At 45.1% G+C, this 12269-nt stretch overlaps 1 protein-coding gene across 2 annotated transcripts in view; it reads right to left on the bottom strand.

Moving 5' to 3' along the window:
• Window positions 1–287: 287 nt before the first annotated feature.
• LOC116396284 (ankyrin repeat and fibronectin type-III domain-containing protein 1) overlaps window positions 288–12269 on the bottom strand; it is a 14783-nt gene continuing 2801 nt past the window's right edge. For both annotated transcript variants that reach the window (XM_031870783.1, XM_031870784.1), the window contains 17 exons: window positions 11665–11947; window positions 11358–11558; window positions 9413–9526; window positions 8992–9089; window positions 8605–8695; window positions 7828–7935; window positions 7150–7249; window positions 6481–6610; window positions 6198–6317; window positions 5838–5944; window positions 5420–5534; window positions 4959–5125; window positions 4397–4574; window positions 4012–4174; window positions 3193–3359; window positions 2621–2825; window positions 288–2460 (listed from right to left, as the gene is read on the bottom strand). In XM_031870783.1, the coding sequence (XP_031726643.1) occupies window positions 1724–2460; window positions 2621–2825; window positions 3193–3359; window positions 4012–4174; window positions 4397–4574; window positions 4959–5125; window positions 5420–5534; window positions 5838–5944; window positions 6198–6317; window positions 6481–6610; window positions 7150–7249; window positions 7828–7935; window positions 8605–8695; window positions 8992–9089; window positions 9413–9526; window positions 11358–11558; window positions 11665–11947 (3084 nt within the window). In that variant the 3' untranslated portion in view covers window positions 288–1723. The remainder of the gene's footprint in view (window positions 2461–2620; window positions 2826–3192; window positions 3360–4011; window positions 4175–4396; window positions 4575–4958; window positions 5126–5419; window positions 5535–5837; window positions 5945–6197; window positions 6318–6480; window positions 6611–7149; window positions 7250–7827; window positions 7936–8604; window positions 8696–8991; window positions 9090–9412; window positions 9527–11357; window positions 11559–11664; window positions 11948–12269) is intronic.

Genomic DNA, 12269 nt, shown 5'->3' on the forward strand with positions numbered 1-12269 from the left:
TTCTGCTTCGATCTCCTAATCAGTGACTCTTTGATGTTGAAGAGCTGGCACTAAGTTAATTAGAAATGTAATGTATCACACTCCCTTGTCACATAAATGCTATTACAACGTGTATCTACTTGGTTTAGGCTAGTAATTAGGAACACAGCAGGGAGAGGACCCTCCACAGATTGCTCAGCTTGATTAAAACTAAATAATAATAAAAAAAATCTCCAAAATAGATATCATCAAAGTACCAGTAACAATGAGTTGTCTGGCCTTAACGAGTGCAACTGGCGAGTGAGAGGATGTCAATCAAACACATTCTGGACACGCCCACATGAAGAAGAGCGCTAATTAGGCAGAACAAGTGAAAACACCTGTGAAAGTGCCAGCAGGGCCTTGAAATGTGATGCTGAAAAGTACAGATTTGTAATTATTCCCTTTTTTTTCCACAGGAAATAGAAGACGTTTAGGAAAGGAAGCATGGAACGCTGAAGCAGTACGTGATTGCAGGCATTATTTAATAGGATTTTTAACAACAATAGTTTGGGCTGTTTCAACCCACTTAACAGTTGAATACATAATGACCATTCCTGATGTATTTATCTTATTCCTACCAAATATAATGACCCCTAATTAAAAAATAACCATTTGTGGACTTTTGTTTAAAGGCACTGAGCAGCATGGAAAAGCTATTCCGTTCTTTTAAACTGTACTCTATTCTTGTATTTTCAGTATGCCTGCTCAACCAGAAAAAACGACCAATTCCCAATCTTTCAAAAACATTTGTGAAGTCTGCGTGTTTCCTGACATGCAGGAGGAGGTAAAGATCCAGTAAATAAAGAGGCAACAATGTAAGGCCAAATCTCCTCCAAAGCAAAAAAAAAAAAAAGAACTGACATGAATGGGTGAATTAGAATGTTGTGCATTGTCCTTCGTTGCACTGTGTATGCTACATAGTAGGCAAATAATGGAAACTTGTGAGTACTTTTGAAAACCTCTGACTAGGCCTTTGTAGTGAAGGACAACAAAGAAGAAGAAAAATCATCTTCTACGTTCTTCTCACAACTGTAAGATGACGGCTTGAGTTTTTTTTTGCAGCACCCGCATTTTGTCTTTTCTTTCTTGTCTGATTTTGCATGTCGTCTCTCATACGATATCGAGGCTTCAGCTTGAAGTGGAACTTGAATATCGGAACTGGAAAGCTGGTAGGACCGACGGCAGTTAATGTAAAATCAACAGGATTATAAATCTTGCTGCTGTTTTGTTATGCCGAAAGTGCACACAGGTAAACCAAAAAGAAACGATTCAATGACATATTCAATATATAACAGTTTTTGAATTGTATGCATCTAATGAGTTTGTTTACTCGCTCCATCAAGCAGCAATGTTGCTTTATGCTGTAGTGAGTGATGGAGTTTCAAGTCATAACAACTACTACTACAGCTTAGTTTTTGCACATAATGAGCTCTAATGAACATTAGAAAAGACAAACCACAGGGCCACAAATGTGCAAATAACGTAAATCGTGTGTTAGATGAAGTCATATCTAGATGTCGCTTGAATTTTCCTCCACAGCAGTTGATGTTAACTGGACAGTTTGACACAAGTAAAAATGACATTTCCAAGCCCCAAAAAAAGTCTAACCAGGATTTTCTGTCTGTAAATTCACTGTGCTGCAGCCCACTGATTTGGTTTTGAGTTGATACAAGGTCGTAGAGGGCTGGTGTTTGAGTTGATATCAGGATGAACTGTCAGCTGGTCTGTCCCACTCCACCTGGCTTCTCAATGGAAAGCTCGCTCCCTTGCTGGGAACCTGCAGAGTCTCTGTATCCCCTGGAGAGAAGTCCCAGCTCAAACCAGGCACATCACCGCCTGTGGCATTCACTGTGGCATGGGAATTAGACATGTCTGTGTTCTCACAGTGAATCTCTATTACACTACTGCTGCTGCTGCTGCTGGTATAGAGCAGGTTGGGCTGTGACACACCACCAGCTGAATTCTCAAAGTCAAAGTAGGTGTTGCTTTCACCAATCCCCAGTCCGAAGCTCTCCAGCATATCCAATACTGACGGTGTGGACGGGCCACTGGGGATCTCCTCCTCAATCAGACTCAGCGTAGGCAGGATGTCCACCAACTCTGCCATCTCCATTGGCCGGATTACCTCAGTGATGCTGGGAGGAAAGTCCTGTTCCTCGCCGTAGGACTCCTGTGTTTCCAAAACTGTGTAGCTCACTTCAAACTGTGCGACAGCACCAGGCTCTAGTCCAGATTCCAATAAAGCGCTGGCACATCCTAATTCTGACTGGCCGAGGCTTGTCAAGTCTACAGTCGATTGGGCGGTGATGTCTACAGGGTATCCTCCCTTGGCGACACCCTCCATTAACAGCGTGGCCTCTTCGGGGACAACCATGATTCCTGACGGAGTGGCGACCTCAGCAGATACCACGTCTGATGGAATCCCACAAACTAAAGACTCTGGAAGGGAAATGGGAAGGCAAAAAGAACATTTTAAATCTTAATCCTCAAATTACTCAATCCTCAAACTCAAATGAATTCATATAGCAGCTAACACGCTAAACAAAAATGTATTCATATAGTACGTGCTTATCTACACACACACGCATCATTGTTTTACCTGCAATGAGTCTCTGTGCCTGTATGCGATGGGGCCACGTCAGTCTGGCAGTCAAGCTCCCCTCCTCTTCCTCACCATCAGGACATGGCGGCGGCTCTCCTCCCATCACCAGGCCAAGAGGCACCGCCCCAACCCACTGCTTGGACCGAACGCACTGCAGACAGTCCATAATCCAGCGGGCATCCCTCCACACCACATCCAGACGCTGAAGAGACGGGTAAATAACGTGCAATAAAGACACTGGAACAGTTGAATTAGCTAAAGTACAACCAAAATCAGATTTAGTCATCCCTTTTTACAGTCAAAAATGATGTCTACTGACAAATTTCCTACTGGTGATTATGTGAAATTCTCAAAATGTAATATATTTGGGCTGCTAACTTAATCAAAAACATTGATGGGTCGAGTAAAAGCCCTAATTTTCCATTAATTTCTCTCATTAAACCCATATTAATCACAGAGGAAGAGATGTATAAAAGGAAAAGCAGACAAAAAAAGCTTTGAGACAACCGCGGTGGATCGGTACGTCGTCCTGTCTCTGTACTGTATGTTTCACAAGTTGACGATCTTACATGGGAAAGCTCCGTGATGTGGTTCAGGCTCTCTCGGGCGTCCTGCACCTCCTTGGTGTCCAGCGCCTCCCGCAGAGCCTGCTGGGCCAGATGAGAGTCCAGCTCCAGCCTCACCCAGGCCTGGCAGTACTGGGACAGGAAGTCTCGTTCATAGGTCCAGAAGTGAACTGGTGATGAGCCAGAGTTGAGAGGGAAACACAAATCACTACAGAGAGAAAAAAAAGCCTCAGAACTCATTAGTGCTCTTTATCAAACATTTAGCGTGGGAATTTTTCAAAAAGGGTCAAGAGGAAAGATGGATTTAAATTAGAGACGAAATAAACTCTGAAGTATGGATGAAAAGGAGGATCAAAGGACTAATTAGATGAGGAAAAACAAAAGAAGTGACTCATCTTCAAAAGACCAACAGACATAATATACTTTCCAGTCAAACTGGCAATGGTTGAAGTGCATTTTATTTTGGGGGGTTATCTCAAATTCTTTACTTTAGTTCCATAGAAGATGAAACAACATATTGATCTTCAAGAAACAAAATGACTTCTGTCACCTTGTTCTTATGTGGTGCTGCTATTTTTGTCCACTCAGACGTCCCTGGACTATAAACTGAAAATGAAGGTTATCCTGCCAGTTATTTTATTATATCGTCAAGGTCCACAGTGGTCCCGGTTTGATGAAACACAGTTGTTGTTGTTTCATTTTTCAGCCTCGCTCCCCTGCCTTGTTGTGGGCGCTCTCTCTCTCTCAGCAATGCTTAAAAACACCGTGCTACTATTGTGAGAGAGATCTCCTATCTATGGACAGCTATAGCTCTCCACCTACCCAGCTCAAAGATCTGCAGGGGCATGGTGAGACCGGGCTCTTTTGTCCCCACCAGAGGCCAGTAACTGGAGCTGAAGTCCTCACTGGGAGGCAACAGCAGCAGCATGGACAGCTTGTCTCCAAACTGCAGCAGCTCCCGGGTGTACACGCCGTACTGATACGCCTGTCACAGACGCACAAAAGAAATGTCTGAATGTTTGTGAAAACCTGTTCATGTTGAACTGAACTTCACTATGCCTGCATTTACCCAGAAACCAATCCAGCCTAATGATAAAATACTGTAAACACAAACAAACCAAAGCGGTTTCAGAATTATCTTCTCCGTTCGAAACAATTAATACCACAATTCTTCAGACAGGAGAGCGTCAGAAAGCCTTTTCTTTACCCTGTAGAGGGGGATGTTGAGCTTTGTCAGGAGGTGTGCGACGGCCGCTCTCAGAGACATGATGAACTCCGCCAGCCCGCTGCTCTCCATGGCGCTCTCGTCCTCGCCGCTCAACAGGTTTGGAACGCTGCCGTTGGCTGTGGTGTAAACATGGCTCTGAAGCCATGCCCACTCCTCTCTGTCACACAGTGAGCATGCGGTTAACACGACATCACTGTAGAAGGTGTAATAAGTATATAGGATTGGATAGTTTTGCATATTGTGGCCCATTAACGACTAATTGCATTTACTTTATGTTCAGGCAGAGCCTTTCCCCAAAGCATTTTTGTCACATTTCTGGATTGATTTTTAATATATAGGGCAGCTGCATTGTTGGTGTAGACTTACTGGGAAAGTTTGCAGCCAAATAGCATCCTTTCTATGGCAGGAATTACCACATTTAGAATTTCTTTTTCTAAAGCAGCAACTGTGGCATGATATGCTTTGGAGAATGCTCGACAACAGCTTGTTAAAGCTACAACGTGGTCCTGGCACAGTAACACACATGTTCAGACTGCATTACCTGGAGACGTGGGCATTGTGTCGGACCCGTGTGTGGCAGAGTACATTGGGCAGCCTCTGGGGCACCAGGACCCTGATCTGTTCCACTGAGCTGCAGAGTTTCAGGATGCCGACGTATAGGCCCGGCTTGGCGCACTGAATGCTGTGCCTGTGGAGGGCTAGTTTCTCCTGGACAAACAGAGAGAAGCCGGTGCGGGGTTAGTGATTTTAAGAGATGTTAATAGGATAATGTGTTCAGATGCGGTTTTATTTGGCGTATCTAATTTTGTTTTGGGCTTTGCTGAATTAATCCCATTACATTTTTCAGGCACAAGAGAGAAAACCACGGCTCAACGATCAAAATCAGGAAAGTCGATATACTCGAACACTATACGCACTCAGTACTCATTACATTCTGTTACACTGCTCCATGATATTAGACCCTTTTCTGTGTGCCTCCCTTTTACACAAACCCAGGCTCACCCTGAGCTGATCGTACAGCATGTCCATGGCGGTGGGCTCAGGCAGCAGAGGAGTTCTGCTGCGGTTCTTCTCCAGACGAGCCAGGGGCATCCAGTGGAGCGGAGGGTCTGGAGGGCTTTGAGAGGCGCACACAACAAAGGGTTCAAATGAAATGCAACCACATGGAACCACCAATGAAAAAATGATTAGTTCATGTTGGTGTAACAAAGCCAGTACGACACCAAAAACCAACAGAGAGGCTGGATATCTTGAAAAGCTCATTCTGTATCTGTGCTAAGCGAGCCCAGCCTGTTGTCTGACTAGGATCTCATCTCCAAAAGGAGATTGAGATTTGTCTTCTTGATAAAGCCCAGCACATTGATTGACAAATGCTTTGTTTCATTGGATTAACAGGAGGAAACAAAGGATGCTTTCTTACCTGGGAGGGTTTGGGAACTCCTTCAGAGTCACCAGTAAGACGTTGCCCTGCCGGTCTTTCAGAGGTTCGTAGTACACCTGGCCCAGGTGCATTGTCCCCAGGGAAGACTGACGGCAGAGGGAGGTTGAGGTGTAAAACAGAAACATGCAGATGAATAAATGTGAGCATGTTGGGGATTAATGCAGTGAAACACACAAGTTCTGGCGGTACAGGTATGCAGCTTGAGATAGGGAAGCGAGGCACCAGAGAGAAAAGCACTGAGAGCAAGACAAAGGAGAGATATTAGGAGGTAATTTAAATAGCAATTAACCCATTTGGATGCCTCTCGTCGTGCTGTGCGTATGCGGCTTAACTTCCTACCTGCAGCTGGGAAACGGCTCTTAAGATGTTGTGCCTGTTCTGAAGGAGGGAGGAGGAAGATGAATGAGCGGAGGAAAGGGCCTGCTGGAGCCAGGGCACTTGTTGCCATGCACAGGACAACTACAAGGAAAAAAATACAATACATTTATCAACTGCGATTCGCACAGAAAATTCCACAGCCTTCATTCTGAATAATTACATCTGTGGAAATTGATAAATGAGACGATTGAAAAACAATTCACTGAACACATTTGTGTTAACCGTGTTCCAAAATGGAATTTACCTTGGCAAACCAAAGAAAGTCATGGGTGATGGAGGTGGAGCAGCACTGGATCTCCACCAGTGGGATTTGATCTTCAGCCGTCACCAGGATGTTTTCCTTGTGGTAGAACACAGTAGCCAAGTACACGCCCCTGAAACAATCAATGCAAAGACAGACCCAATGAAGGTAGGAAAATTCAGACCGCGCTGTCATCACCGTCGACTGTAAAGGACACTTCACCTCACGGCAACTTGTGCAGATGTTTGTGTCTTCATTAAAAAAGCCTTTTCCTTTAAGCCACCACCTTTCGAATGATCTATGTTGTGTTAAACCACTTTTTAAAAGCCACGCTGGGCTTCCTATTCTTGCAGTTACCCTTTCCTACTTGCCTTGTTTATCCACTGCCATCTCATGTAGTGAATGCGGTCTACTTAATACTTGTGGCAGCTGAAGCCTTGAGCTGCCACTTCCCACAGTTAAGTGATTTCAAACATCGCCCCGTTGTAAGTACCACTTCACTACTCTTGAGGCTACAGCAGCTTTAATGTGACTGTCGTTCTCCTTAATGACCGTAACAGGTAGGAGTTTGGACTTTGTAGAGTCTACGCTGTTGTGGTCGGGACACATTTCATCCGTTACTCCCCATACCCTCAAGGCTCAGTGGGACGGATGAGACAAATGGAGCGCTACCTCTGCAGGAGACGAACAAACTTGGTGGCGGACTGGAACAGTTGTTTGATGCCTCGAGACACAGACAGCCGCTTGCTGGGACTCTGGGGCTTAGAGCTCTCTGTGGAGCGGAGCAGAGGGAGGATGGGTCAGGATGAGAATCACTTTTTATCTGCCAAAGCACATTCACTGCGCACGCACGGCAATATTTGAATGGGTGAGGGTGGGGAGACGATGTCCTCTGCAGTGCATGCTGCTGAGACAAAAAGGTGTAGAATAAGAATACAATTCTTTAAAGTGAGCATATCAGGTCCTTACGAAACATCATAACAATAAAGGTTTGATGTTCTCAGTGTTCATTATGTTTTCTAATACATCAAATATCTTAATTAATACAAGTACAGCAGAAAATAAGGTCAAACTACCATGAAGAAATTCTGATTGCAAATCTCAGGTTGGGAAAACGACAAACATGCTGTCATACTGGGAGGAGAGATGTTTTTTAGTGCATGATAAAATAACGGATGAAAATTGGGACTTTGCTGCCATTTAATGCCAAAGGTGTATAAATTAGGACATGCAAATGGACCAACAATGTTTTTTCTTTTCTTTTCATTGTGATACAGTGATATAGTTTCATATATGGACTCCTATATGCTTGCTTCACAGCAGCTGCATATGCAAAGCCCCGGGTGTTACCTATGCAGAACCCCCTGTAATGTGGTTCTCTGGCGTCTTCCAGCAGTTTCCTCACAAGGCCCTCGTGATTTCTGAACTGTGACTTCACGCCGATGCACTCCCTCCAACCTGCAGGGAAGAAAGAGAGAAACTTTCAGGTTCTATGCAATCAGGGAATAATCATTAAAGACATCAAGAACTCATTTGCAGGAGAATCCTGAGGGCTGTTTTTGTTTTTGTTTTTCCGATCTTTGCGATTAGGAGAGCGAATGCGTGAGAGACAACCTGTGTGCCGGGACTTGTTTAAATGCTGATTCATCCCGAGCTGCTGACGTCTCCGTAAAAGTTAGAGTCGATGTTCAAGTCGAATTGTGTTACCTAACTGACACTGCAACATGTTGAGTATCACTGCTTTGGTTGTACTCTGACTATATATTTGCATTTGTATGAATATGTTTCCCTTTGTGTGGCAATTTTCCTTTCACAGTATGAAGTGGAAAGTAACAGTGAGTAATGCAGTGCGAGAGAGAGAGAGAGAAGATGGCATGCGAGAGAGATTATGAGGCCAATTCAAACTCAAAGCACAAGTACAAGGACCATTGACTCACACTGACATCTTTAATTCCACGTTTTTTTATATTTCATTAATCTGCCAGCCATGAGTGGAATCCACTTTTTCCACATCAAGCTTGACGTCCGCCAACTAATTTCATTACTCGAGGACAGAGAGGGAAAGAATGGAGCCCCTTCGGAGTGCTAAATCCGCATTCATCAAAGTTAGCAGTTCAGCATACTCACTGGAGGGGGCAGCGCTGACCGGAGTGGAGCACTGAGGCGGGCCCCATCCTTTCACGTTGTAGCAGCTCACTCTCACGAAGTAATGCGCTCCCTGCATTTGGAGAAGCACCAGACCGCCAAATTATCACCGTGCGTGTTAGTTAACCTTATAAAATCGTTTATTCCGAGACAAAGGGATCACATACTGCTGTCATTGTTAATTCATCTGATTCAGTAAGGCAGCCGAGTGGGATAAGTGCTCTCTTATGGGAAGTGGTTCAGCACAGTCCATGACGATTTGGGGCCCAATAAACACAGTCTGGGTGTAGGTCTGGAGCTAATGCGTGTGTGTGATTGCATGTCCCTAAACTATTTTCAGCATGTGCTAAAGCGCACTGTCTGACTTACTGCTGTGAGTCCCTTGATGCTGTAGGAAGGGTTCTTGGTCTCCGAGACTTGGGCTGAGCCGAGGATGCGTTTGAAGCTGGCTGAGGTGCACCATTCCACTGTGAACACAGAACAATCTCACTGACAGATTATTCTCTGGCTTTGCTCAAAGCCCCCATAGGGGAGAACTAAAGATTTGAGTGTTTACAGTTTCGGGAACTTGCTCATACCTGAGCATTAATCTACCCTTGGCGGCAAAGTATGAAACTTATGCAGCTGTAAAGCCAAGTAGCAAAAACAGAGAAGGCAAGTGAGCTCCACGACTACGAGGCTTTTATACCCTTCACCCCCTAAATGATGTGTGACACCTTGATTGTATTTATTTAACCATCCGGTGTCTCTTCATCTATAATATATTAATGTCTTGTTGTGCACCACCTACCTCTGTAGCGGGTGATGAGCCCAATGGTGTGACCTTCTGGCTCTTTGATTGTCACAAACAGAGAGGATGTGCTGGTCACCAGTATGGACACATGACTGGGAGGCCCGGGGAGCTCTGGTGTAAAACATTTAGACAGACCACTGTTCAGAATGAGCACTTCTTAGCTCTGAGAATACAAAATACAAAATACAACAACCACACTATATATATTCTGTGCTATTAGAATGTATGTTTTTATTTATATAGTAATAATAACCATCACACATATTTGGCTCCTGACATGTGTAGTTAGTGTTAGCTCTCAAAGGACAACCACAGATGAATAAATCATTTTTGTACTTTGGAAAAGAATCTCTGGCTCACTCCCAACATCCCCCCTAAGGCCTTAAACCCTGAAAAAAACTGGTAAATAGGTGAGTGTGAGAGACTGTAAGGGCTTGAATTGGTGTAGATACGAATGGGACAGCACTTTGCTGCAATATATCACGTTACCATGACAACGTAAAAGATGTTTTGTACAACTGTGGGTTTTTATTTTAACTGTCTACTCCCTGATTTGAACGTCTTCCAGGCTCTTTCCTCACAAGATGAGAGGTCATTTCCAAATAATCGATTTACTCGTTTTTGTCAAAACGGCTTCAATGACAAAATGAAAAGTTTGATGAATAAATCTTTTTACGTCTCCATGCTTCCACTGGTTACCCCGTGTTTAAAGTCACATTGCTATGAATTGTGGGTAATTCCCTTTACATTTAAATGCCGACTTTACGGAAAGGGTTCATAAAGGGCCCAAAATGTCTGCGAGAGAGCCCTCAAAGACTCGACTGATTTGACAGTGGGACAGCCTTAAACCCTCTCACGGACTTTGGGGGAGCGCGCCTCAAAGTCCGTGAGATTGGGGATTGAGATTGGGCCTCTGTGTCCTGGCCCTCAACCGAACCAACCAGTGTTGCAAGTAAAATCTACAGCTTCTCCCCCTCACAGCTGTGTGTTGCCCCAAGACACTGAGTCTCCACCAGCTCTGTGGGAGCTGATCTGTTGCAGAGCCTGCACTCTGACCTGCTTGCCTGTGAATGGAGCCAGTGAGCAGAGTTTCTCCCTACGGGAATCAGCAAACTATCTCAATACCACTGTAACGACCGTAACCCCGGCACCAGCTAAACATGAATTCCTGCAGTGTGATCACATGTGATTGTATCACATTTATATTTAACATTTGATGCTTTTAGCTGACACTCCTATCCAGAGAGTATTATTAATTTCAGTGCCTTATTGCCCTTACAATAACACCGTGATCATAAAACAGTTGGGGAGGAGAACTAAAAGTGTTTGAGAGATTAACGAAATGAGAGTTTAGGAGAAATATTTATACAGTCATTTAAGTAGGCGCAGAGGGGATCATCACATAATTCTATAAAACATGAGAGCTTGAAGCGATGGAGAGCCAGGAGAAAGACGACTTGAGCAGCGTGGTGCAGGGAAAGGAAAGAGGAGAGGAACATAAACTTAAAGCCTTGAAGGTATTCAAGGCGGAGTGTAGGTTTCTACGTGTGCATCCACCGGCACCAAGGTTTCAATTTCGATGCAAGCAGCCACTGGCAGCCGGTGGACAGAGTGTAGGGCAATGGGAGAATTTGGAAAGATTGATGACAAGGCAGTCTGTTGAAGTTTGGAATGGTTGAGAGGGGTTGGAGTGACTTTCTAGAGGGCAGCTAGGCGTCACAAGAGTCCAGACAGCAAATCAGTCAAACTGAAGCGAGAGGTAGGGCTGAATACCTGATCACTGCGGTGTTGTTGTCAGCTAGAAGTGATGAGGGGGAGCAAGAATAACAGTATTTCTAGCTAGAGGGGTCTGAAAAGACTAAAAATAAAATAGGCATGTGACCTAGTTTGTGTCCAAAGCTGTGCTTCACGAAATGCCACAAGCTGACCAAGGACCACTGACCTGTGTGTTGGAAGTTCTGTCTCATGCGGCAGTACAGCTGCAGCCGGAGGCTCCAGAGGCGGATGTGTCTGTGGACTTCGGCCCGTGCCTGAGGCCCTGCCCCCGCCTTCTCCAACAGCTCATTCTTCCTCTCCTCCACCCGTTTGCCCGCCAGTGCCACCAGAGCATCCAGCTTAAGGGCCCACTCTGCTGGTCGGCACACTGAGCGGAAACGCAGTCGAGAGGGAGCATGAATAGGATTTGCATTGAATTGAACCCATCCACTTCCAACAGAATGTCCATGATATTTCAAAAGCATGAGACTTACAAACAGGGTTATGTCTGGCCCCTGCCTTTGTCAACACATGGAGCAGAGGGGAATTGTGGGTAAGAGCAGCCACGTCCAGGGGGACCAGGCCCTGGTCGCTCACCCTGTTCACCCCCTTCTCCTTCTCCCAGTCCTTCTCCTTCTTCTCTCCTCGCTCCCTTGTGCTGCTCCCTCCTCCTCCTCCTCCTCCTCCTCCTCCTCCACAGTTGGTGTGTTCTCTAGACAGCAGGCTTTGTACGGCCAAAGTGTCCTCATTTTCCACTGCCTCCCACAGGGTCTTGTACTAATGGGGAGCCGGGTGAAGGGCCAACAGCCGGTGGGCGGGTGAGGGAGTGAGAAGGAAGGAAAGAATTCATATCGAACGAGAGATTTATTTCATGAGATAGAGTGAAGGGAGTTGCAGCGCATTGGAAAGAGGCAACGGGTGGATGCGGTAACAGAGGACACATAAATCAAACCATAAATCAGAGCAGCAGTCTCGCCTGGGATAATGTATTCACAGTTACACAGAGTCACCATGTAATGTCAAAATAAGGTCTCGTAAATTTTGATAAAGACAACCTGCCAGAGGATGGGAAAGCATTTCAGCCAAAGTGACCAGACCC

Source organism: Anarrhichthys ocellatus, unplaced genomic scaffold (assembly GCF_004355925.1).
Source record: "Anarrhichthys ocellatus isolate YVR2014 unplaced genomic scaffold, GSC_Weel_1.0 scaffold55, whole genome shotgun sequence".
NCBI classification, from domain to species: Eukaryota; Metazoa; Chordata; class Actinopteri; order Perciformes; family Anarhichadidae; genus Anarrhichthys; species Anarrhichthys ocellatus.